Genomic DNA, 27,412 nt, shown 5'->3' with positions numbered 1-27,412 from the left:
AAGGTGTGTTCATTTTTATGTATATTGTAGACTTCCTCTCTGCCAGAGAGCACACACTATAGAATGATTACAACTACAGTTTTTTTTAAATTAATTAATTTATTTATATTTTTAATTTTTGGCTGTGTTGGGTCTTTGTTGCTGCATGCAGGCTTTCTCTAGTTGCGGTGAGCGGGGGCTTCTCTTTGTTATGGTGTGTGGGCTTCTCACTGCAGTGGCTTCTCTTATTGCGGAGCATGGGCTCTAGGCACGTGGGCTTCAGTTGTTGTGGCTTGAGGGCTCTAGAGCGCAGGCTCAGTAGTTGTGGCACACAGGCTTAGTTGCTCTGTGATACGTGGGATCTTCCTAGACCAGGGCTCAAACCCGTGTCCCCTGCATTGGCAGGTGGATTCTTAACCACTGCACCACCAGGAAGTCCTACAACTACAGTTTTAATTTCTTTTTTAACCCAGTCCACAATTTCCTTGGTTTAAACCATACAAGTTACATACCAAATCTGACGACGTCTTAACAAAGTACTTTTCAGGAAGTACTTTATTTTAAAAATCTCTCTCTAAAGCATGAAGACCTTTTACCATCTCATTTGACAGATGGGAAAATGGCAGCCTAGATCTTCTAACTTGACAAAGTTCAGAGAAAGAATTGAAGCTGGACTATTTCCAAGGATTTCTTTATGAAACAAACCTATGAAATAATTACTACTATTCTACCATTTTACAGATCAGGAAACTGAGGGATAGAAAGCCAAGTAATGTACCCAAGATTACCAGAGTAGCCACTGGCAGAACCAACAGCTGAAGCCAGGTAATTCTACTTTAAAATCTGTGTTCTGAATCACTGCAGTATAAACCATCCTGGCTTCATTTCCTACAATTTGCTTCTATTCCTGTGCAACTTTGGGGACATTTTAAATTTATTGTATTTTTTGTTTGTTTTTCAGAATTATGAAAGGGCTTCTTTTTGGCTTTGTGAGCCTTCAATTTCTACCAGCCTATCAAGGTCTATTGCAAATGTCATCATCTTTAGGAAACCTCTGTTCAAAACAAATTTCGCCCTCCCTGAAATGCCTGAGCATTTTATCTATTCTTCTCTTCTGGTTCCCCTTACATCCAAGTTTTCTCGGCCATTCTTCCAAGACATATTTTCAATCTGTTCACTTTGGTGCATCTCACTGCTACCACTCTAGCCCAGGCCTCCATCATCTCTGTGTTGGACCATAAGAGCAGCATCCCACGTGGTCTCTCCACTTCCACTCTCACCTTTATTAGTACTCACACTCCACGAAGCAGTCAGAATGATCTTTTTTAAAAAGCACATCAGGGGCTTCCCTGGTGGCGCAGTGGTTGAGAGTCTGCCTGCCGATGCAGGGGACACGGGTTCGTGCCCCGGTCTGGGAAGATCCCACATGCCGCGGAGCGGCTGGGCCCGTGAGCCATGGCCGCTGAGCCTGCGCGTCCGGAGCCTGTGCTCCGCAGCGGGAGATGCCACAACAGTGAGAGGCCCGCGTACCGCAAAAAAAAAAAAAAAAGCATATCAGATCTTCTCTCCTTAAAACTTCCCAGTGGCTTCCCATTGTATTTAGGATGATACCCAACTTCTTCAGTGGGTCATAAGACTCAAGGTGATCTAGCTCTGTCTCCTTCTTCCACCTCTTCTTCTCCCCCCAGCCCCCCACATGCTCATCCATTATATTCCAGCCCCAAGTTTTAGCACCTGAAGCCTCGAAACTCATTCTTGACTTAGGCCCTCTGCACTTACTACTTTCCCTGTCTAGAAATTCTACTTTCAAATCTTCTCAGCATCATTCACATCTCAGTTCAGACGCCACCTCCTCAAAGAAGACTGTGGATCACTCAGCTTAAAATAAACTTTGGTAAATTCAAATCTCAGGTCGAAAGCTCGCATCCCTACCTTGTGAATTTATTTGTTTGCCAATTTGTATCTGTCTCTCATCCTCCTCCTCTCCCTACCTTTAAGAATATGAGCGGGCTTCCCTGGTGGTGCAGTGGTTAAGAATCCGCCTGCCAATGCAGGGGACACAGGTTCGAGCCCTGGTCCAGGAAGATCCCACATGACGCGGAGCCCGTGCGCCACAACTACTGAGCCTGCGCTCTAGAGCCTGTGAGCCACAACTACTGAGCCCCCGTGCCTCAACTACTGAAGCCCGCATGCCTAGAGCCGGTACTCCACAACAAGAGAAGCCACTGCAATGAGAAGCCCGCGCACCACAACAAAGAGTAGCCCCCGCTCGACGTAACTAGAGAAAGCCCGCGCACAGCAACAAAGACCCAACTCAGCCAAAAATAAATAAATAAATAAATAAATAAATAAAATATACTATCGTCTTGAGATTTTAAAAAAAAAAAGAATATGAGCAACATGAAATTAGGGACATGTCTGTCATACCCATTATGACAGTACTGTACTAACCAAAATAAGTTCTCAATAAATACTTGTTGAATGAATAAATTAGTTTTCTATGTTCTACTTGTTCTGTAGTAATTTGTGATGATGACCTCTCTCTTTCAAGATTTTAACATCCTCGAGGGCAAAGAAAACATTGGATGTTCCTTTAGAGAGATACTCTATCCTAGTATATAGAAGACACATCTGCTGACATGGTCATTCTAATCTGTCTTAGTTTGCTGAACTCAAGCGCTTTTAAGGATTAGCCTCTTCTCAAGCTCTGTCACACACCAGTAAGCTGCTTCTAAACTCAGACTTGTCTATACTCTCATTTAGGGTTGGATCCAATCAGGATAGTTCTTTACCCATATTCCCTGACAAGTAGCCATAATAAGAGCTTGGAATAATTTTTTCATGCATAGAATGAATTAATGATTGATCTATCAGCCTTACTTGAGTTCCATCTGCACCTATCTTGTCCAGAGCTCCAACAGTGCTATACAGGAAGTTAATGATCTTATTGAAATTTTCATCACCAATACTCCAGGATCCATCCACCATAAACACCAGGTCGGCTTTGGCAGCTTTACATACTGGAGACCAAGAATTAATTTTGAATCAGGGAAAAGGGGAAAACACAGTAGTTATGACACCAACAAAGCAGATAATGGTTTCCCTCTGGTAGCTACAGCCCGAAGGAAAGATATACATCTTACTCCAACCTCTCGCTCATGACCATCATGGCTCTCCTACACCCAAGTTTCCTAGTCATGACAAAGAAGCTTCAATCAAATGTGTGGAATTAAAGAGAAAAAAATCTACCAATCTCAGCCCCAAAGAACAGAAATGGGAAGAATGAAAAGTGTAGAACTAAAGTGATTTAGAGACAGAAGCATCAGCAAACACTCTACTGCCTACTGATTAGAAGGAAATCCAAGCTACCACTCTGTGCACCCTGCCCTCTGCTGATTGAATTAACAATGTGGGAGAGATTCAGCTTCCTGGAGGAAGGCATACCACACAATGGAAGCAGATTAATCTAAAACTTGATATGCATTTGGACGGAGGCCATAAGCAAACTTTAATTCCAGCCTTGCTCAGAAATCCTGTCTATGCCCTTCTGACACCCAGTCATGCATATCAAGAATTGCACATTATGCCAGCTCAGGGAAACTTTTATCAGCAGGTAATACTGATATCAATGTTGAAAAACAGGCAAAAATCACATTAACAAAAACCTATTCCACTGAAAGCATTTTTTAATAGTCTTGTATCACATGCTGTTTCAGATTATCTATGCCTCTCTTCCCCTTCATTAGTGTAGACCACGGTGGTTAGCTCTGTTTTATGATGAAACAAACAATTTAGTCTTTAATAATCTGAACCTTTTTATCTTAGGCCATTTGCACACAAATATTCTGTGAGCTAATGTACCTTTCACCTTTCTTTAGAAAAAAAAATTTACTTGACTTTTATTTTATTAAGTGGAACTTTATTCCCTTAAAGCTATTTACGATGTAAAATAAATCATCTCTGAGTTAGTACTCGAGGGACAATAAGGATTTGGTGAGGTTGTTCTCATGAGTTCCACGATGTATAACATTTTACATATTTATGGTTTGAATTTGAAGCTGAAGGGGACCACAAGATCTATAATTATAGCTTATAAAAGAAAACCGGGTGTTCTGTTTTCAAGGAAAGACAAAATCTAGATTAGGTTTTACCTTCGAAATGGGAGCAAAATCTATTTGAAAACATACTAAAATTGAAAAACTTAATACAACAAAGAAAAAAAAAGAATATACATCAAAATACAGGAAGGAATTACGCCTGGAATATGAAATTGTGTTTTTAATTATCTTCTGTGTGCTCTTTTCTGTTTCTTTTTTTTTTAAACATCTTTATTGGAGTATAATTGCTTTACAATGGTGTGTTAGTTTCTGCTTTATAACAAACTGAATCAGCTATACATATGAATATATCCCCATATCTCCTCCCCCTGGCATCTGCCTCCCACCCTCCCTATCCCACCCCTCTAGGTGGTCACAAAGCACAGAGCTGATCTCCCTGTGCTATGCAGCTGCTTCCCACTAGCTATCTATTTTACATTTGGTAGTATATATAAGTCCGTGCCACTCTCTCACTTCATACCACCTTACCCTTCCCCCTCCCCATGTCCTCAAGTCCATTCTCTACGTCTGCGTCTTTATTCCTGTCTTGGGTCTATGTTCTTCAGAACCAATTTTCTTTTTTTAGATTCCATATATATGGGTTAGCATACGATATTTATTCTTCTCTTTCTGACTTACTTCACTCTGTATGACAGACTCTAGGTCCATCCACCTCACTACAAATAACTCAATTTCATTTCTTCTTAAGGCTGAGAAATATTCCATTGTATATATGTGCCACATCTTCTTTATACATTCATCTGCTGATGGACACTTAGGTTGCTTCCATGTCCTGGCTATTGTAAACAGAGCTGCAAAGAACATTGTGGTACATGAGGATATTTGAATTATGGTTTTCTCAGGATATATGCCCAGTAGTGGGATTGCTGGGTTGTATGGTAGTTCTATTTTTAGTTTTTTAAGGAATCTCCATACTGTTCTCCATAGTAGCTGTATCAATTTACATTCCCACCAACAGTGCAAGAGGGTTCCCTTTTCTCCACACCCTCTCCAGCATTTATTGTTTGTAGATTTTTTGATGATGGCCATTCTGACTGGTGTCAGGTGATACCTCATTGTAGTTTTGATGTGCATTTCTCTAATGATTAGTGATGTTGAGCATCCTTTCATGTGTTTGTTGGCAATCTGTATATCTTCTTTGAGAAATGTCTATTTAGGTCTTCTGCCCATTTTTCGATTGGGTTGTTTGTTTTTTTGATATTGAGCTGCATGAGCTGCTTGTAAATTTTGGAGATTAATCCTTTGTCTGATGATTCATTTGCAAATATTTTCTCCCATTCTGAGAGCTGTCTTTTCGTCTTGTTTATGGTTTCCTTTGCTGTGCAAAAGCTTTGAAGTTTCATTAGGTCCCATTTGTTGATTTTTCTTTTTATTTCCATTTCTCTAGGAGGTGGGTCAAAAAGAATCTTGCTGTGATTTACATCATAGAGTGTTCTGCCTATGCTTTCTTCTAACAGTTTTATAGTGTTTGGTCTTATATTTAGGTCTTTAATCCACTGTGAGTTTATTTTTGTGTATGGTGTTAGGGAGTCTTCTAACTTCATTGTTTTACATGTAGGTGTCCAGTTTTCTGAGCACCACTTACTGAAGAGGCTGTCTTTTCTCCATTGTATATTCTTGCCTCCTTTATCAAAAATAATGTGACCATATGTGCACGGGTTTATCTCTGACCTTTCTATCCTGTTCCATTGATCTATATTTCTGTTTTTGGCCAGTGCTGTACTGTCTTGATTACTGTAGCTTTGTAGTTGAGTCTGAAGTCTGGGAGCCTGATTCCTCCAGCTCTGTTTTTCTTTCTCAAGATTGCTTTGGCTATTCGGGGTCTTTTGTGTTTCCGTACAAATTGTGAAATTTTTTGTTCTAGTTCTGTGAAAAATGCCACTGGTAGTTTGATAGGTATTGCATGCAATCTGTAGATTGCTTTGGGTAGTAGAGGCATTTTTACAATGTTGATTCTTCCAGTCCAAGAACATGGTATATCTCTCTATCCGTTTGTACCATCTTTAATTTCTTTCATCAGTGTCTTATAGTTTTCTACACACAGGTTTTTGTCTCCTTGGGTAGGTTTATTTCTAGGTATTTTATTCTTTTTGTTGCAGTGGTAAATGGGAGTGTTTCCTTAATTTCTCTTTCAGAGTTTTCATCATTAGTGTATAGGAATGCAAGAGATTTCTGTGCATTAATTTTGTATCCTGCTACTTTACCAAATTCATTGATTAGCTCTGGTAGTTTTCTGGTAGCATCTTTAGGATTCTCTATGTATAGCATCATGTCATCTGCAAACAGTGGCAGCTTTACTTCTTCTTTTCTGATTTGGATTCCTTTTATTTCTTTTTCTTCTCTGATTGCTGTGACTCAAACTTCCAAAAATATGTTGAATAATAGTGGAGAGGGTGGACAACCTTGTCTTGTTCCTGATCTTAGAGGAAATGGTTTCAGTTTTTCACCACTGAGGACAATGTTGGCTGTGGGTTTGTCATATATGGCCTTTATTATGTTGAGGTAAGCTCCCGCTATGCCTACTTTCTGGAGGGTTTTTATCATAAATGGGAGTTGAATTTTGATGAAAGCTTTTTCTGCATCTACTGAGATGATCATATGGTTTCTCTCCTTTATTTTGTTAATATGGTTTATCACATTGATTGATTTCCTTATATTGAAGAATTCCTGCATTCCTGGATTAAACCCCACTTGATCATGGTGTATGTGCTGTTGGATTCTGTTTGCTAGTATTTTGCTGAGGATTTTTGCAGCTATGTTCATCAGTGATATTGGCCTGTAGTTTTCTTTCTTTGTGACATCTTTGTCTGGTTTTGGCATCAGGGTGATTGTGCCCTTGTAGAATGAGTTTGGGAGTGCTCTTCCCTCTGCTATATTTTGGAAGAGTTTGGGAAGGATGGGTTTTAGCTCTTCTCTAAATGTTTGATAGAATTCACCTAGGAAGCCATCTGGTCCTGGGCTTTTGTTTGTTGGAAGATTTTTAATCACAGTTTCAATTTCACTGCTTGTGATTGCTCTGTTTATATTTTCTATTTCTTCCTGGTTCAGTCTCAGAAGGTTGTGCTTTTCTGAGAATTTTCCATTTCTTGCAGGTTGTCCATTTTATTGGCATAGAGTTGTTTGTAGTAATCTCTCATGATCCTTTGTACTTCTGCAGTGTCAGTTTTTACTTCCTTTTCATTTGTAATTCTGTTAATTTGAGTCTTCTCCCTTTTTTTCTTGATGAGTCTGGCTAATGGTTTATCAATTTTGTTTATCTTCTCAAAAAACCAGCTTTTAGTTTTATTGATCTTTGCTATTGTTTCCTTCATTTCTTTTTCATTTATTTCTGATCTGATCTTTATGATTTCTCTCCTTCTGCTAACTTTGGGGTTTTTTTGTTCTTCGTTCTCTAACTGCTTTAGGTGTAAGGTTAGGTTGTTTATTTGAGATGTTTCTTGAGGTAGGATTGTATTGCTGTAAACTTACCTCAGAACTATTTTGCAGCATCCCATAGGTTTTGGGGTGTCGTGATTTCATTGTCTTTGTTTCTAGGTGTTTTTTTAATTTCCTGTTTGATTTCTTCAGTGATCTCTTGCTTATTCAGTAGTGTATTGTTTAGCCTCCATGTGTTTGTATTTTTAACAGATTATTTTCCTGTAATTGATACCCAGCCTCACAGCATTATGGTCAGAAAAGATACTTGATATGATTTCAATTTTCTTAAATTTACCAAGGCTTGATTTGTGACCCAAGATATGATCTATCATGGAGAATGTTCCATGAGCACTTGAGAAGAAAGTGTATTCTGCTGTTTTGGGATGGAATGTGAGAATGGAATATCCTATAAATATCAGTTAAGTCCATCTTGTTTTATGTATCATTTAATGCTTGTTTCCTTATTTATTTTCATTTTGGATTATTTGTCCATTGGTGAAAGTGGGATGTTTAAGTTCCCTACTATTATTGTGTTACTGTCAATTTCCCCTTTTATGGCGGTTAGCATTTGCCTTATGTATTGAGGTGATCCTGTGTTGGGTGCATAAATACTTACTATTGTTTTATTTTCAACTTGGATTGATCCCTTGATCATTATGTATTGTCCTTCCTTTTCTCTTGTAATAGTCTTTTTTTAAAAGTCTATTTTCTCTGATGTGAGAATTGCCACTCCAGCTTTCTCTTGATTCCCATTTGCATGGAACATCTTTTTCCATCCCCTCACTTTCAGTCTGTATGTGTCCCTAGGTCTGAAATGGCTCTCTTGTAGACAGATATACAGGTCTTGTTTGTGTTTCCATTCAGCCAGTCTATGTCTTTTGGTTGGAGCATTTAATTCATTTATGTTTAAGGTAATTATTGATATGTATATTCCTATTACCATTTTCTTAATTGTTTTGGGTTTGTTTTTGTAGGTCTTTTCCTTCTCTTGTGTTTCCTGCCTAGAGAAGTTCCTTTAGCATTTGTAGTAAAGCTGGTTTGGTGGTGCTGAATTATCTTAGCTTTTGCTTGTCTGTAAAGGTTTTAATTTCTCCGTTGAATCTGAATGAGATCCTTGCTGGGTAGAGTAATCTTGGCTGTAGGTTTTTCCCTTCCATCACTTTAAGTATCTCCTGCCACTCCCTCTGGCTTGCAGAGTTTCTGCTGAAATATTAACCGTTAACCTTATAGGGATTCCCTTGTATGTTACTTGTTGTTTTTCCCTTGCTGCTTTTAATATTTTTTCTTTGTATTTAATTTTTTATAGTTTGATTAATATGTGTCTTGGCATGTTTCTTCTTGGATTTATCCTGTATGGGACTCTCTGTGCTTCCTGGACTTGATTAACTATTTCCTTTCCCATATTAGGGAAGTTTTGAACTATAGTCTCTTCAAATATTTTCTCAGTCCCTTTCTGTTCTCTTCTTCTGGGACCCCTATAATTCGAATGTTGGTGTGTTTAATTTTGTCCCAGAGGTCTCTGAGATTGTCCTCAGTTCTTTTCATTCTTTTTTCTTTATTCTGCTCTGCAGTAGTTATTTCCACTATTTTATCTTTCAGGTCACTTACCCGTTCTTCTGCCTCAGTTATTCTGTTATTGATCCCTTCTAGAGAATTTTTAATTTCATTTATTGTGTTGTTCATCATTGTTTGTTTTCTCTTTAGTTCTTGTAGGTCCTTGTGAAATGTTTCTTGTATTTTCTCTATTCTTTTTCCAAGATTTTGGATCATCTTTACTATCATCGTTCTGAATTCTTTTTCAGGTAGACTGTCTATTTTCTCTTCATTTATTAGGTCTGGTGGGTTTTTACCTTGCTCCTTCATCTGCTGTTAGTTTTTCTGTCTTCTCATTTTGCTTAACTTACTGTGTTTGGGGTCTCCTTTTCTCAGGCTGTAGGTTCGTAGTTCCCATTGTTTTTGCTGTTTGTCCCCAGTGGTTAAAGTTGGTTCAGTGGGTTTTGTAGGCTTCCTGGTGGATGGGACTAGTGCCTGTGTTCTGGTGGATGAGGTTGGATCTTGTTTTTCTGTTGGGCAGGTCCACGTCTGGTGGTGTGTTTTGGCATGTCTGTGGCCTTATTATGATTTTAGGCAGCTCTCTGCTAATGGTGGGGTTGTTTTCCTGTTTTGCTAGTTGTTTGCATAGGGTGTCCAGAATTGTAGCTTGCTGTCCATTGAGGGGAGCTGGGTCTTAGTGTTGAGATGGAGATCTCTGGGAGAGCTTTCTCCATTTGATATTATGTGGAGTTGGGAGGTCTCTGGTGGATCAATGTCCTCCACTCAGGTTTCCTACCTCAGAGGCACAGGCTTGACACCTGGCCAGAGCATCAAGATCCTGTCAGCCACACGACTCAGAAGAAAAGGGAGAAAAAAACAATAAAATAAAATAAAATAAAGTTATTTAAATAAAAATCAAAAAGTATTAAACAAAAAAAGAAAGAAGCGAGCAACCAAACCAAAAAACAAATCCACCAATGACAACAAGTGCTAAAAAGTATACTAAAAAACAAAACAAACAAAACAAAAAAAACCAGACAGAACCCTAGGACAAATGGTATAAGCAATGCTATACAGACAAAATCACAGAAAGAAGTATACACATACACACTCACAAAAAGGGAAAAAGGAAAAAATATACACTTATTTTTTTTTAAAAAAGGAAGAGAGCTACCAAATCAATAAAAAAAATCTACCAGTGATAATAAACTCTAAATACTAACTGAAGTTAAACAGAAAACCAGAAACAAATTAGATGCAGAAAGCAAACCCCAAGTCTACAGTTGCTCCCATAGTTCACTGCTTCAATTTTGGGATGATTCATTGACTATTCAGGTATTCCAGAGATGCAGGGTACATCAAGTTCATCGTGGAGATTTAATCCGTTGCTCCTGAGGCTGCTGGGAGAGATTTCCCTTTCTCTTCTTTGTTTGCACAGCTCCCGGTGTTCAGCTTTGGATTTGGCCCCACTTCTGTGTGTAGGTCTCCTGAGGGCGTCTGTTCCCTTTTGGGAAATCTGAGGCCTTCTGCCAGCATTCAGTAGGTGTTCTGTAGGAGTTGTTCCACATGTAGATGTATTTCTGATGTATTTGTGGGGAGGAAGTTGATCTCCACATCTTATTCCTCCGCCATCTTGAAGGTCTGTCTTCATAAGTCCCACTTTGTAGGAGAGCACCACTTTTGTCCAATTCCGTAAAATCTTCAACAGTGATGAAAATATAGTCCACTCCAGGAACCTCACCCTCCTTATGTGGCCCTGTGGTGCCTAGAGCTCTGTTCAAAGGAAGCAGAGAAGCCACACGTCTTCTCCCACATTTCCATGGTCCTCATCAGTGTCTTCTCAAACCACCTGATCCAGCCCATACTCAGATCATAGAATTCTCTTGATAGAAGTAGTCCCCACTGAGCTTTGATTTTTTTCAGCCTGGATGTCCAGAATTTTTTTCTTTAAGCCAGACACAGTAACACAAAACTGCCACTGAGGTTTTTTTTTTTCCCCTCCTCTCCAATATGAAGCGTGCAGCACTTCTCTCTCTCTCTCCCTCTCTCTCTCTTTCTCTCCCCTGCTCTCTCCCTCTCCCCTCTCTGGCTTACACTCTCTCCCTCGGTTTCTCTTTCCTCAACCCCCACCAGCAATCTCATTCTCTTTTCTGTTTCTTAATGTTTGTTTAATAAATACTCAATATCACTTGAATAATAAAAATTTACAAGCTTTTAAATTAAATACAGCCAGGACAAATAGAAACTAAGATGAATAATGCATTAAAGTTGCAGAAGCCCCACTCTCTAAAACCATCATGATGAAAACTACAGGAAAAATGTTCCTACATTGTCAATCCTCACCCTCATAGACCCTTCCAAATCACATGCCTCCCATGAGCATTCATGAATGTTGACTGCATGATACTCATGTTCTGCTATAAATAAAAATATTCTGACTTCAGAGAGCCCTGTAATATCTGTATCAGAAATGTCTGATAAATTCATCAATTAGGATTCTGTTTCCAGTTCCAATAGTGAAAGTCATCATAAATAGTTAGACTAGCAAAAGCTAGATATGAAGATGGAAGAAGAAAGAGTCTGGCATTCCAGGTAGAACCAATAGCATTAAAAGATGCAGGATAGCATAAGGCATGTATGCAGAACCCGGAGTTATACAATTGTGCTGTTAACTAATATAGTCTGGGACATGATACCACAACATAGGTTGATCATTGAAGACTTTGCCTGGTATGCTAGGAAGGATGTTGAGCTTTATTTTTGTACAGTTTCTCATTACCTCTTTGTTTCCTTGATCCTTACACTCTCCAGCATCAGACCCCTCTGACTATGCTCCTGCCCCTTGCAGGACATTTGGTCCTGTCCAAAACGTTGATAAGACATTTGGTCTACACCAACAGGTTCTTGAAATTTGATCCTATCCAAAATGTTATGAGCATATTTGGCCCATGCCAAATTGTTTTGGACAGAACCAAATATTAAGGAACTTTTGGCACGGACCATATGTCTGCTAACACTCTGAAAGGTGGGAACAACTTATTTTTCGTTGTATCTCTGGTACGTAATAGGTACTTTAAAATGCATGGTAAATGGAAGAAGTCTTCCAAAACAACCTTCCAACTATGTGTTCTAGCTTTATCTTCTCCTGCCCTAATCCCTCCTCCCCATTTCACCAAGGTTATCTTTCTTAAACATAGATTTCTGCAGGTCACCCTCCCTTCATAAAACTCCTCATGGCATACCATGTCCTATAGGATAAAGCACAGCCTCCTTATTCAGGCACACAAACCACTTCATAACTCTATCTTCACCTTTCTCTATGGGTCACACTAAAGTGCTTATGGTTCCCCAAACACATTACGTGCTTAGATCACTCCATGACTTCGAGTGCTTGTCTCTCCATTATTTACTTGTAAAACTCATTCTTCAAAATGTAAATCAAATTCCTCCTCTTCCTTTACAGGTAATTAACCTGCAGCAGCATAAACTCTTCTCATTTCTGGGCTACCATAGTATAATCTCCACTTTTTAACTCATTTCCTTGGCTGGTAATTACCTAGGCAAATACCTATCTCTCTTGTAATACTGAAAATAAGCAGAGAGCAGTAATCATAGATTGTTATTGTATTCCAAGTACCTGGCATAAGAGCTTTGAGAATGAATAGTAGGGTTTATAAATGTTCATTAATGGAATAAAAAAATTAATGATCACTACTGTGTTTGAAAGGTTTTTAGAAAGTTACCTTAATGGCTCAAGTAAGAGGTGATGAGAAACTCTTGTGATGAAGATAGAAAGAAACAACTGGGAGAGACATTTGGAGGTAAGCTGGAACACTGCTACCCTTGTCTACAGAATTATAAACTACATTCTCACTCATAAATTATGTAACTACTCTTCCTTGGTAAACATGTACTACTCTATTTTTGATGAAATAAATATGAAGAAATTCTATTAGAAAATTTATTCTGTGTGTACAGAGTCTATATTAGATGATTTTTTGTTGAATATATTTGACATATACACTGCATAAAGTTAAAGTGTACAACATATTAATTTGATACATTTATATATTGCAATATTGTTGATATAGTGACATTTAGCATCTCTATCGCATCACATAATTATAGTAAAATATTGCTGCCTCTATTCATTACACTGCATATTAGATCTCTATGTCTTATTTACTACTCATTGCAAAGTTGTACCCCATAAGGGTTTGATAAGCATTTGTATTAAGGAGAAAATATCTTCCATTAATACCTTGGTTTTTAAATGAACAAGCAAACAATACCAACAGAAATCCAAAACCTAAAATTACATCATGATTGTATAATTCTTTTACCTTCTTTTGCTGGTGGAATAGTTGGAGGAAAAGTAGGTGGCCGAGTAGGAAGTGATTCTGTAAAGGAGAGGGAGAAACAACATCAATTAAGCATCTCATCTGTGGCGAAGAGAGGGAGGTCATGGAGTCATAATTCTTCAGGGGAGTCAGTGATTTTGACAACTGTCTTCTTTGAGAATTTAGTGAATTTAGTACCCACTACAAATCAGCCAAAGTCTGTGCAAACTGGTTCCAACCATCCCCTCAACATCAGACTGAAGGCTTGAAATGTCATTTTGCCCCAATTCAGTTTACCCAGTGGGAGTCGATGCAATCAAACTGTCAACTACAAAGTGGTTTTAATGCTGATTTAAGGCTGGAACCCTGCCAACCTATTTCAGATTAGTCTCTGGTTGCTTTCACACATATAATAAACTTTATTTCCATTCTGCCTAAGGATTGACCATCAATCCATGTTCAATAGCACTTTCTCCCTTTTGACCCTGCATCCCCAGGATGTGGTCGCCAAGGGAATCTGATTTACTCTCTACTACATTCAGACTGTGTCTGGGAAACTTTCAGTTTTGAGAACAAAATGGCAGGACCTTGGGAGGCTATGGTGTGTCCTGATCAGTTTAACCTGGATGATGAGGGATGAGAAATCTGTGTAATACGTGGAGGTGTGGTTTGGTTAAAGGTCACAGATATAGTCACATCAGAGCAGTGACTTTCTTACCAATTCACATGTTAAAGCACCAGGAAGCTATGGCGTCATTAGGTAAACATCCTAATATTATTTTTTATATTATTTTTTTAATTCTTATTTGACGCTAAAGACTTAAGAAAAATTGAGAAAATTATTTTTATTATTCCAGTTTAATATGAGGGAAAACCCTCAAAGAATCATAGTCATTCACACAGACAAATGTCTAGCCTCTGCAGACAGTAAGCGCCAACTAGCTGGAAGGATTTGAGCTCAAGCAGACTGTTTGCTGGGAACGTTGTAAAAGGAATTCCTTCACTGCCAGGAAGGTTGGAAGAGACAAATTTTAAGGTCTCTTCCAATTCTAGGAGCCAATAAAATAATATTATTTGAGTAAAGTGATTCAACATTTAAAGGAATGAGGTATATTACTGATATGGAAAAATGGAAAAGCGTTTGAGATTAATCCTTATGTGAAATGAAGCAGAAAACCATGGTATGATCCCATCTGTGAAAAAATCCTATTTAACTGATAAATATAATATTGATTTATCTATACACGTCTATATGGTTATAAACACACACACACACACACACACACACACACACACACACAAACAGGTAACAGGTAGAATTTCTTGAAGGAGACCAAGATGGTACAAATGGGTATTTCTGGGAAGAAAGAATGAGGAAAGAGGGAAGGTGACAACACAATATATACCTTCTGTTGCATTATTACAGATATAGAATATCACTTTTTTCTTTAAAAGGCAATTTTTTGGAAACTAAAAAGTTTCAAAAGTAAAAACATTTCAGACATTTTAATATTAAAACTAGGACTGCAAAACTTTTTTGAAAGCACCATAAAATCCTTCTAGAGCCAGATGTATTTATCTTAAAATCTGTGGAAGCACTGGGTCATCTTTACAATGGTGCATTTTCTTTAATGTGAAAAACTGAGGCATATCCTAACTTTAGTCAATAAATCAAGAAGAAAATCAGTGAGTGGTTCTGGAAGCCAGATCAATATGTTTGGTCAGAACATCTGGCCTAAGAGTCTCTTGGGTAAGAAGAACCACAGTGAACTGGGAACATGTGTTTATATACTCTGTGTGGCACACAGATGGTCCCTGTGTTCAAGTTTGTGAGAAGCTGTCACATAGAAGAGGGAACAGTCTCAATCTGCATTTGCTTCAGAAGGTTGAACTAGAGCCAGTGGGTAGAAGCTATAAGATGACACATGTCCCCAACAGAAGGACAACATTTACACCAAACAGAGCTTTCCAAAATAACCCTGGACTGGCAGTTAATAGTTGTGAGGTTAAGGTTAGGGGAATTTGAAGGAGACCAGAGTCCCCAAACTCAAATAGTTTTAGAGGTCAGGCAAGTAATGAGTGGGAGCAAAGAACATAGCCTAAACATTAAGGAATAACAAACTTAAGAGCACATAACGCTGTCTAAAAGAGACAGCAGTTACTGAGTTTCTGCAGATTTAGCACAATGAGGATTTGTGTGCCCTGTGTTGTCAGATCTTTCGCATTTTCAAGAATACTTTAAAACTTAAAAAAAAAATAGCCCAGAGAAAAACATAGCTGACAGTGAGATCTAATCCCATGGCCATCAGTTTGTGACTTCCAGGAAGACAGCAATGGTGATAACAAAAGTACTCGTTCAATAAGATACAGGTTGAGAAGTTCCTCAGCAGGCTCTTTTTATTGGATCTTTACCAGCACCAAAGGAGGTAAGAGAGTAGGTATTTAATTTTATTGGTAAGCAAAAAGCAGCTCAGAGATGTTAAACTGCCCAAGGCCACAATGCTAAAAAGGACCCCAACCAAGCCTATTGGACTCTAAATCTCGTGCACTACCAGGCCTCTAATAATTTTGAAATTATATAATCCTCTATCCATAAAACAAATTCTAATGAGCAATCAAAAGCAACAAACAACTGATGTATTCTCCAGTGTGGATAAACCTCAAAAACATGCTAAGTGAAAGACGTCAGATGCAAAAGACTACATATTACATATTTCCATTTCTATGAAATGTCTAGAAATGTACAAGAAAACAAAGTAGACTGCCTGGGGCAGACAGTAGGAAAGAAGACTCACTGGGGATGAGCTTGAAAGCCCTCTGGATTGATGGGAATGTCCTAACATTGGATGGTAGTGATGGCTGCACCACCTTTTACATGTACCAAAGATCACTGAATTGGGGCTTTCCTGGTGGCGCAGTGGTTGAGAGTCCGCCTGCCGATGCAGGGGACACGGGTTCGTGCCCCGGTCCGGAAAGATCCCACATGCTGCAGAGCGGCTGGGCCCGTGAGCCATGGCCGCTGAGCCTGCGCGTCCGGAGCCTGTGCTCTGCCACGGGAGAGGCCACAACAGTGAGAGGCCCGCGTACGGAAAAAAAAAATAAAAAAAAAAAAAAGATCACTGAATTGTATGCTTAAAATGGGTAAATTTTATGGAATGTAAACTATACCTCAAAAATACATGTGTCCTGTAAACTGTTGAATATTTCAGTGTTATGAAATAAAGTCTCTGTGTTGGAAAGTAGACGATTCCATTAACTATACTTTCACCTTATCTGTTGGAAGATTATATATTGATGATGATTTCTTTCTGCATGTTCAGAGCAACTGAAAGGCCTATATACACGGGTAGTAGAACTTTCTAAACATCAAATGCATGATAGAGGGGCTACGAAGAAAGCCCATCACCCACCACCTATTCCGATACCAATCTTTGGGGATTTCAAGTTTAAGTTCAAGATACTGAGTTGGGGACACACATATGTCCCCTGGAATTCACTACCATTCAAACCATTTTAATGTTTGTGGCCTCTAGGTCTGGAATCCTTGATTAAAAGGATACCAAGAAGTGGACATACCAAGAAGCTGATACCCTCCTTGCTGTTTAGAACATGTAAAAAGTGCCTTGTTTTCATTTTATAGTTTGCCTTTCCCTTCAGTGCATCAGATTTCCAGCCAGCTTGGAAAAAGAGCGAGAGCCTCTTAAGTAGGCAAGTCTAGGGTCAGCCAGTTGGAACGTCTTGGCTCCATTCCCACCCTCATGGCTGTAGTAATGTGCCATTGTTTTAATGTCGGGACCCAGTCCTTACACTTCATTTCACACTCCACATTCCACAGATGTTCCTAATGGAAATAGATCACAATATAGGTCATTGTTTCAAGCACTTTGCCATCCTATGGCCTTATAGTCCCTGTGACAACATATGGAGGATGGAAAAAAACCATACAGATGACATTAGTGGGCCACAAGCAGGGAATTCTGGGATTGAATAAGACACACAAAATTGTATTACAGATATTCCCACACAGCAATGGCTAATATTTTTCTAAATGGAATAAGATTTTTGAACCAAAACAGGACGCCTAAAATACCATTTGTTCATGAAGACAGGGATCAGGAGAGAACACACTTGACTTACGTGTTGTTTTTTTTTTTTTTCCCGGTACGCGGGCCACTGCTGTGGCCTCCCCCGTTGCGGAGCACAGGCTCCGGACGCGCAGGCTCAGCTGCCATGGCTCACGGTCCCAGCTGCTCCGCGGCATGTGGGATCCTCCCGGACCAGGGCATGAACCCGTGTCCCCTGCATCGGCAGGTGGACTCTCAACCACTGCACCACCAGGGAAGCCCTGACTTACGTGTTTTTTCCGTTATGCTCACACTGGGTCCCTCAATCTCGTGGAGCTTTGTGTAAACACTGATTTTATATTCTGAATCTGGCTGAAGTCCATAGAAGCAATGTCTGTTTGTCCCTCCACCCAGAGTGGATTCTTGCTTTTGTGTATCTATAATAAAAACAAAACAAAACATACATGAACAAAACATACATACATGAACTTTTTTTAAAAACAGCCATCAGTAGATGATTTGCTTCTAAAATGCTTAATACGCATGGCCTATTCAGATAACTCCAGAATGAATTAAACCTGTTTGAAGGGGTGTATCTTTTTTTTAAAGAGTTAACATTTCCACTGTTTTTTTTTACATAATTGAAACTCACATTTTATATGTTTAGAAATGAGACTGACTAGTAAAAGGCTGCTGAGGTCAATCCTTTAACAAATGGAGAACTGTTCATGTTTATAATTATATGTACACATCTTAATTGACCTTTTGAACAGGTGTCAAGGTGAGTATATTTATATATATATATTTATTTATATAATTCTAAAAATTAGAATTCCCTTTTATTCAGTATGATTCTTCAGAACACAGTCGAACAATTAAAACTTGACATAAAAAGATACATCCTTTTGGCCCCATACAACTTATTACCATACAATAGGATGCCCTTCTTGCCAATGGCCTAAAGATATAAGTATGGAGTTAGAAATTGTCGGGTGTTAAGCAGGTCTCATGCCTGTGGGCTAAGAAGTGGGCTTCCAGGGTCTCAGAAGGTTCATCTATGGGTCCAGGCGGTTTGCATAGTTGCCACAAATGCAGGCGAGAGCTTGGAACAGCACTAGGACAGCCAGGGTGTCCCCGGACTGTCCAATTCATACCTCTCAGTCTTGATTTTTCACTGACACTCAGGATTTCTTTCGATAGCAAAGGAGACTGCTAGGAAGCTAGGAGGAGGCTCTCCAAATTCCTTGGATTCACTTTAAAGATCCTTTTTTATTCTTTTAAAATCATAATTGAGGAAATAGGACATGGCGCTTAAGTGGCTTACGACCATAAATCATCCCATACATCTTGGTCTCCCAACTCCTGGTTCCGATATTCTTTTTGTTCTACCAAGGAGACATGCCACACACAGCCATGTCCACTGCCACCTTCTCTGTCCTGGCTCTACCATGGCAGAGGCATGACAAAGAATTTAGGAGGCCTGATTAACTGTTGGCTAATTTCTTCATTCCCATATCCACAGCAAAATATCTTTGCCTTCTTAGAAGAATTAGTGCTTGCCCTCAGGTTTGGAGACTGGGAGAAGTTGGATTAATTATATTAGTCACTTCCTGAGAGCTTACTATGGTACCTGGTTCAGTGCTTGGTATTTAATGATAAAAATAAGAGCAAAGGTAGTAATGGCCAACATTTAGTGAGTACGTACCACGTACCGGGCACTATTTTATGTGTATTAATTCATTGGATCCTTACAATATTTATAATTATCCCCAATTTAAAGACAAGAAACTGAAGGCTAGGAAAGTTAGTAGCTTACCCAAGTCCATACACTAAATAGCAGAAGTGAAATGTAAATTCAGAACTTGAAGCCCAGTCTCAGAGGATGTTGCTTTAATTTCCATTAATATATCATAAAATAATATAAGTTAAATATACAATTTTTTTCAAAATGAAAGAGTTGGAGAGCTGCTGAGTACATATGAAATTAGTAAGCATGATAGTAGGGAGATCACATGAGTCCTTGTGGCTCAGGGCTTTATAGCTCCATTGGACACAGCTACCTACCTTGGTGGATTCCATTACTGAAGAATTTAAAATTGGTATTTCTCGTAGGCATAGAGTGTTTATTTATTTATTTTTTAACCATTATTTATTTTTTATAAATAAACCATGGATAACTGGTTAAGAAGAAGAATCCCTGCTACCATGAAAAAAACTACCATGCAAATTTCCCTCTAGATTGATTTTCATCTGATCCACAAATTGCATGCTAGTCAAAGCCTTATATAGTTTTATTTCTAGGAATTTAAAAACCAGTGTTTAAAAACTACATTGATTAAATATTATACATATTTCTGAGAACTCCTGTAAAATGTTATAGTTTATTAAATATGAAAATATAGAAAATATTTAAAAATACCAGTTGCAGGGAACTATATTCAATATTTTGTAATAACCTATATGGGAAAAGAATCTGAAAAAGAACATATAAACATATGTATATATGTGTGTATACATATGTATACACACATATATATAAATGAATCACTTTGCTGTACACCTGAAACTAACACAACAGTATAAATCAACTATACTTCAATAAAAAATAAATAAATTTTAAAAAAGAGCAAAAAAAAAATTGCTTTTTTAAGCATAAAACACGAAAATGCTAAAAAGTGATTTTGGTCTATTTTGAAAGTATAATACCTAGTAAATTTCAATCCATATCTCAAATACATATATGAACAAAAATATATTTATTATAACATACATGTCAGAACAAACATGATATATGTCATTTAAAATTTTGTCTATGGACAAATCCTGATTTTTTTAAATATAATGAAATTAAGGCCATTTGTTGAAAGCAATTTGAAATGTATTTTTATAATTGTGAATATTAAAGAGTTTCAAAAGTGAACATAATGTAATCTCTAGTAATATATTTATGTGGAATGACTTAAGGTCTACTTCAATATTTTATCATATATTATTCAAAATAATGAAATACAAAAATTGTTAAGGTGTTTGTGAGATTATGTACTGCTGTGAAAGGAGTTTAATAGTAAGAAAGTATTAGTAAAGCCTGCCCTCTGCTTTGCTGATGTCCAAGTTCAGTCTGTGGTTCCCAGGCTCAGAACCCCATAATAGCTGCTTCTTTCTGACCATTAACCACTCTTTGGAGCCTCCTGCAAGCTTCTGTGAGCCACCTGTAATACAAACATTTCCCAAATCCATGCATAGATCATCTTTATCTATCTCCACAAAAGCTTCCAGGACTCTCCAGGAATCAATCCTAGAAATGCACTTTTCTGTCATTTCCTCTATTTCTCATGAATACCCATGTCACAGACCCTTGACAATAGAATATAAATGGGCTTCACTACTACTACAAAACGAAAAACAAAAAATCTACAAATCATTGGAAAACTGGAACAGATACAGGAAAATTAATGGGAAACAGTATCAGTTTGATCCCAGTGCTAATGAAGGGTTACATGAATGGGGATGCATCCATGTTGCTTTTGGCATGTGTGATTCAGGTCTAATGGCTTTGCCTTAAAGAAAAACATTTAACGCAATCAAATGATGATTAATTTCCTCAACACCTTGTGCCAAAAGCCAGGAGTTAAATTTATTTTTTTGGAATGGGGGAAAAAATCTGTCATTGTGCATTCATTCTTATGAAGCAAGGCTAAATATATTCTCTGAGTTACTGTCATAGTGATCATCATGACACCAAATTGACTCCCCAAAATGTCCTATGAGTGGTTACTGAGATCCACAAGCAAGTAATATCCAGGATCCAGGATAGTCAGCTGGAATTTGATGATATATGTTTCCACTCTCCAGGTCTTTCAAATACCCTGACCCCCAAGCATAATATCACTGCTTCAAAAAAAGTTTAATCTTGAGAATAGGTTTTTGTTTCATATGATCATTTTGGGGGGGATCTGTTCCCTGATAAGGTAAGCTCTCCACTATGCTGCAATTCTCTATTCTTGTTAATGGATGACACAGCAAAATTGACATTTTGGTACCTAAAGATAGAAGACAAGTTGAGCATCCTTTGAAACGTAAAAAAATCAGGCTAAAAAGAAAGTCACCAAGTTAATGCGATTAGGGAGGGAATACAGTATCGTGGTCCATGTGGTGTATAAATACATGAACTTGAAGGGAAAAACTACATCCATCCTCGGGTGTCACTTCAACTCAGAAACAGCTGGACAGAGAGACAGAACTCTTGAGCATCTGCAGAACAAACGGAGGTTCTCATGGGGTCCTGAATTATTCAAAACCACCCCAAAGTCTCTGACTTTGGTCTGTCCTACGATTAACCAAAAGCCTACAATTTAATTTGGAAAGTGGATGACTGACTCAAAAGCAGATCTGAATTCAGTCTCTCTTAAGAGGACTTGATTCTTTTGGTAACCTTTCTTTTTCTCCTTATTGGCAATTAAAAAATGTCAAGGGCTTCCCTGGTGGCGCAGTGGTTGAGAGTCCGCCTGCCGATGCAGGGGACACGGGTTCGTGCCCCAGTCCGGGAAAATCCCACATGCCGCGGAGCGGCTGGGCCCATGAGCCATGGCGGCTGAGCCTGCGCGTCCGGAGCCTGTGCCCCGCAACGGGAGAGGCCATAGCAGTGAGAAGTCCTTGTACCGCAAAAAAAAAAAAAAAAAAAAAAAAAAAGTCAAAATATTTACACGGGTAGAGGGCAGCTGTTGTTTTTGCCTGTCTTGCATCTAATCTTTCTTTCTTTGAATCCATTCCTCCCCGCTCTGAGTTTTTTTGATTTGGAAAGGACTGAATAAGAACACCCACCTCCCCCTCCAGACACAGGGCTGGGAAGTAACCAGGTTTCACCCATAATTTTATTTCATGCCCTTGAACTGAATGACAGATTTAGGAGCATGTGACCCCAAACCAGGCCAATACAACTCAGTTCCTGGACTTTTGTAGGAATAATTGAGAAAGAGGAGTTCTTTTTTCAGTAAAACTATTAAGCTGGAAGCTAGGAGTACGTAATTTGGATTAGACTGGGGCCAACTCACAATCTGGCTGAGAACGAAGGCAGAGGAGAGCAGAGCAGAAGCATGGAGCAAGGCTTCATCTCGATGAAATTGTTTGAACACCTAGATTTAGACATGCCTAAAGCCAGATACTGTTGAACTTCTCAGTATGTTAGCCAAGAAATTGACCCTTTCGCTTAAGTCCCTTTTATTCGTGTTTCTACCATTCCCAAACAAAACAAGCAAACCTGAATGATACGGCCTTGCTGCTTTATTCACAAAACCTTGGAAATTTACAGGTATTACCTCAGGTGAAAGCCTCAAAAGAAGTCATTTAGGAGAAACTGAAGCCCAGAGAAAAAAGTTGACCAGCAGCTGTGGTCAGAGCAGACGCAAACCCACCGACTTCACCTCAGGATAAAAGTGCACTGATCAGACCATGGGAAATACACACACACACACTGAGAAAACTACCTGTCAAACAGTAGGAGTTTGGCAGAGATATTCATAAACAAGCCAGCCTGGGATGAGGCTTTTCTCCATCACATGGAGGAATTGGGTCCCATTTCTCTCTAGTTTCTCCTCTGATTGAGGGGGAAGGGCTAAAATTTCTGCAGAGGTAGCATATGTAGCCAGTGGGAGATATTACAGAGTTAAAACAGCGGGAGCCCTGGGACTTCTGTGCCCATGGAAGAAGGGGCATCTGATCACAAGTCCTTCGAAGGCAGTGATCAGGATAATGATCACATTTCTCTGTGAGATAAAGAAACTCAACCTAATTCTTCTCCACTCCAGTGTGGAAAGACTATTCCCTGACCTAAATTGTGTAAGTTAAAATGTCTAAACATATTCCCTACTGCTCTCCCCACATTAACTCCCCACCCCAAACATCCATTAGAATCTGTTGCTGTCTAGTTGGTTAATAATATTCAGTTGGACACCTGAGTGAATAAGATGTAGGCTAACTGGGCTTATAAATCTCTCAGCTATAAGTGCTGATGAAAAATAAACTGAGCAACACTTTTGTCCATTCCTATTGAATTGAGACTGTTGAGGCTCAGTCAAAGAGGTTTTTGGCAGCCTGAAAACAATCCTGGGAGAGTACAAATTAACTTAACTGGAAGAAGGAAATAGGGACTTGCATTTTTTGCTAGTAAAAATCTTGGCATCAGAAAGAGCATACTGAGGTTTTAAATTGCCAGATCAATGTTATCAGACCCGTCAATCACATCCTCTGATAAAAATCCCAGTGCCATTTTGCAAATATGCCAAAGTAAAATCATTAAAAAAAAATAATAATAAACTGATGGATTTCACTAATCCCATGATAGACAGTTTTGATATCTTTATGTCAATCTATATAATTATAATTATTAATGAAAGCCAGTGAATATCTACAGGAACCTATGTCTCAATGCCAACTTCTTAAATGATATAAAAGATAAAAATATTCTGGAGTAGTTTGGAAGTGTGATTTTTATAGCTACTATTTTGTTAAAGCTTAACAAATACCACCAAAATGTGATAAATGTCAACCGTTCTATATTAAAGTGCGACTTAGCTAGCCTTAAAAAGATAAATGAAACATAACTCCTCAAGATTTATAGTTGTTTCTCAAACACTTGCATATCTTTCATCTAATTCTGCTTAAGCATCCCATAAATCACATAAAACCACCATAAAACCCATATGGTTTGTCCTGACTTTCCCTTATTCAATGTTTATTCCAGATTAAAGCCACTCCCGTAAGCTTAGCCAGTGTCTGGCTAAAGAGACCCTTATGGGATCACATGCAGGGAATCAAGGAATTAATAGCTTAAGCACGCCTGCGGAGACAATGCCTTGGCTGGTGTTGGCAGGAATCTCTTCTCCTGTTCTCATCTCCTATTCTCGTATTTTCAGCATATTTCCAAACACTCTCAGCACTCTACTAAACTGTGTTTTCCACTTTCTGGATTGGATCAAAAGTGGGATTTCTGCATGTTGAATGTAGTTATAGCCAGGGATGTGGGCTACAAACTAAACTCAGTCCTATCCAGACCCGAAAAATTAGCTCTTTCTGCTTTTTCAAATGGGGAAACCATGATCATTTACCCAGAAAGAAAAAATATTTAACGATCTTATTAGCAAGTTTGAAAGGTTAAAAAAAATCATCTGGGATTCTCTAGTGTCTATGTCCTCCCCCAAAATAACAAGACGCATCTCTTCTACTGATAATACAAATCTGATTAAAGTAATTTTCATTATTGGATCTCATCTTCTGAATATTACGCATGCTGATAATGTGAAAAGAGGATTAATGGTCCCTAGAAACTCATTTTTGGGGAATCAGTCTTTTGTCATTCTTCCTGATACTTTTAGTGAAAATAAGCAGACATTTTTAGTGTTTCAACTTTGAAGCCAAGTCCCAAATTGTAGATGTACTTGAGAGCTGTGATGCTGAAGAAGCTGTCCATGATAGCACAGATACCTCATATCATCTCCTGAATGAGGGTTTGCTGCTCATCAATTACCCACAAAAGTAAAAAAAAAAAAAAAAAATCACTGAGAAAAACATTAGAGTCAAACCTAGCTCCCCATGGAGTAAAGACCAACATAACAGCACCATATAATTTTAACATATGTTACCAGTCCTGCCTATTCAGCTCCTATCACCAATAGCAGCTTACATTTCCTGGGTGCTTAATATGTGCAAAGCACTGTTGCAAATGTTTTACACGGATTCTCTCAGCTTAATCCTAGCAGAATGCCACAAGATCAGCACTACGGTTCTACCCATTAACTACAGATGGGAAAATGGAGGTTTGGAGAGGTTAAAAAATTGGCTTAACCAGCCGTCCTGATTCCAAACCCTGCACGATCCATAACATAATATTGCCTCCTCAAAAGAATGCTTTTGTCTAATGTTCCTTGTGTGTTGTCCACAGTGATTGGCACAGAGTACATGAGTATTGACAAAAACATATGTGATGGATTGCACTTACCCTGGCGGGATTCGATAACTATCCTGTAGGCAGTGGCATGACGTTGCACCTGCCAGCGAGCACACACGCTGGTTGTTTGGATCTGGTCTGCCTGAAGATTGGTCACACCCAAAAACACTGTAGTGAAATAGAAACATAACTATGTCATATTGCAGACAATGCCACAAATGTCCCCAAGTCTGAATTAACATGGTAAAATTCGAATTCAAATTTCCATAGCCAGTGGTGGGAAATTCGTAAAGTCACAATAAATTAGTGCACAAAAGATTAACTATTCTATAACTTAAAAAAGCAGTTGCGGGCTTCCCTGGTGGTGCGGTGGTTGAGAGTCCGCCTGCCGATGCAGGGGACGCGAGTTCATGCCCCGGTCCAGGAAGATCCCACATGCCACACAGCGGCTGGGCCCGTGAGCCATGGCCGCTGAGTCTGCGCGTCCAGAGCCTGTGCTCCACAACGGGAGAGGCCACAACAGTGAGAGGCCCGCGTACCGCAAAAAAAAAAAAAAAAAGCAGTTGCAAAACATGATGTATGATAGGGTCTGTCTGCTATTTGCAAACACAAAAGAAATATGTATTCTGGAAAAGACCAGAAGCAAGGGTAGTAAACTTATGGGTGATTTTAAATCTTTCCTCTTTATTTATGTGTGCTTTTAAAATATTCCACAATTAATATATAATACTTTTATAATAAAAACGTTTAATACGATATACACTCATCAACCACTGAAAGATAGTCATGGTTTAAATGAAAGGGAAGAGCAAAGCAGACAAAGGGGAAGTCTTATTCAGACAGAAGCAGTTCACACCGACTGGTCTTCAAAACATGATTGAATGAGAATGGATACGTATTTGAAAATTTAAAAAGGAAAGATTTTACACAGATAAAAAATAATCAAAAGAAATACACAGATTCTTATACTCTTAGAGCAAACGCTGTGATATTCAAAAATGATTCACAGGGAGTTTATTTGGGGAAGCAGTAAAAATATTGTTTCTCCAATACAATAGAGGACTAAACATTCAGTGTTTATCACTTAGAGCCAAGCAGAAAGAGCAGAAAATTAAGAATGTTTACTTTCTCTAATGACCTCTGACTTCATCCACATCATTTCCTCATACTTCCCCTCTCTTTTAGCTACTTCATAAAGTTTAAAAATAGCTTATAATTACTTTTCAAGACAGTAGAGATAATCTAGACTAATCAGTTTGCATCTTGACATTATTCCTTTCTGTTAGGTCAGCAAGGGAAAACCTTCTTCCCTAAGGCCAATTAAACAACCCTCTCCCCCCAAGAAAAAAGGAAATCAATAACGATTTATATAACCACACTAAATTTTAAAAACACCTTGAATTAATTTATTTGCCATTGTATGGGGTTTTATCTTGCTTGGGAGAAAGAGAGAAAACAAATAATAAGCCAATCTAATTTTTACTTTAAGGGTAGACTATAAAACAGTTCAATACCCTCAGTCTTTTAAAATATATTTGGAATAATCACCACATTTAATAAAGGGGAGAAGAGGGATGAAACAGAAGAAAGAGGGGAGCAGAGAAAGGAGGATAAAAAGAGACAAGAAAGAGTAAGGAGAAGAAAGACCAATAGAAAATCATGGACATAAAACATGGTACAAACAGAAAGGGTAATCTGGAGAGGAAAATGAAGATAAACTAGAGGAGAGAGGTAAGAAAGGGTAGGGAAATGCACAGGGGACTCCAAGCTATTCCTAAGGAGGGACTGAGGGGTTGCTATAATGGCACAACACAGGGAAATTACTTGCAGTTTACAGTAGTACCTAAAACAGTATCATTTCAACAGCCAAGTACAAGATCAGAACCATAGGCCAAAGTCTTCCTAGGTCTGTTGAAGACAGAGACTATTTCTTCTGAGATTAAACTGATTCCATATCTAGCCTTTAAAATCTAAATATATTCCATAAAAGAGAATTCAGGAAGCTTTCTCTAATGAAAG

The 27,412-nt window shown here is 38.5% G+C and overlaps 1 protein-coding gene across 4 annotated transcripts in view; it reads right to left on the bottom strand.

The window, feature by feature from the left end:
• Positions 1 to 27,412, bottom strand: part of COL14A1 (collagen type XIV alpha 1 chain) — a 257,518-nt gene that overhangs the window by 93,161 nt on the left and 136,945 nt on the right. For all 4 annotated transcript variants that reach the window (XM_027092565.1, XM_027092562.1, XM_027092564.1 and 1 more), the window contains exons 23-26: positions 25,445 to 25,561; positions 17,742 to 17,888; positions 13,391 to 13,447; positions 2,860 to 2,999 (exon numbers count right to left, since the gene is read on the bottom strand). In XM_027092565.1, coding sequence (XP_026948366.1) covers positions 2,860 to 2,999; positions 13,391 to 13,447; positions 17,742 to 17,888; positions 25,445 to 25,561 — 461 coding nt within the window. The remainder of the gene's footprint in view (positions 1 to 2,859; positions 3,000 to 13,390; positions 13,448 to 17,741; positions 17,889 to 25,444; positions 25,562 to 27,412) is intronic.

The sequence above is a fragment of the Aethalodelphis obliquidens genome, unplaced genomic scaffold (genome assembly GCF_003676395.1).
Source record: "Aethalodelphis obliquidens isolate GAN/ISIS:26980383/991018 unplaced genomic scaffold, ASM367639v1 scaffold79, whole genome shotgun sequence".
Taxonomy (NCBI): Eukaryota; Metazoa; Chordata; class Mammalia; order Artiodactyla; family Delphinidae; genus Aethalodelphis; species Aethalodelphis obliquidens.
Note: the sequence above shows the minus strand (reverse complement) of the source record. Positions and strands in the feature narration are given on the sequence as shown.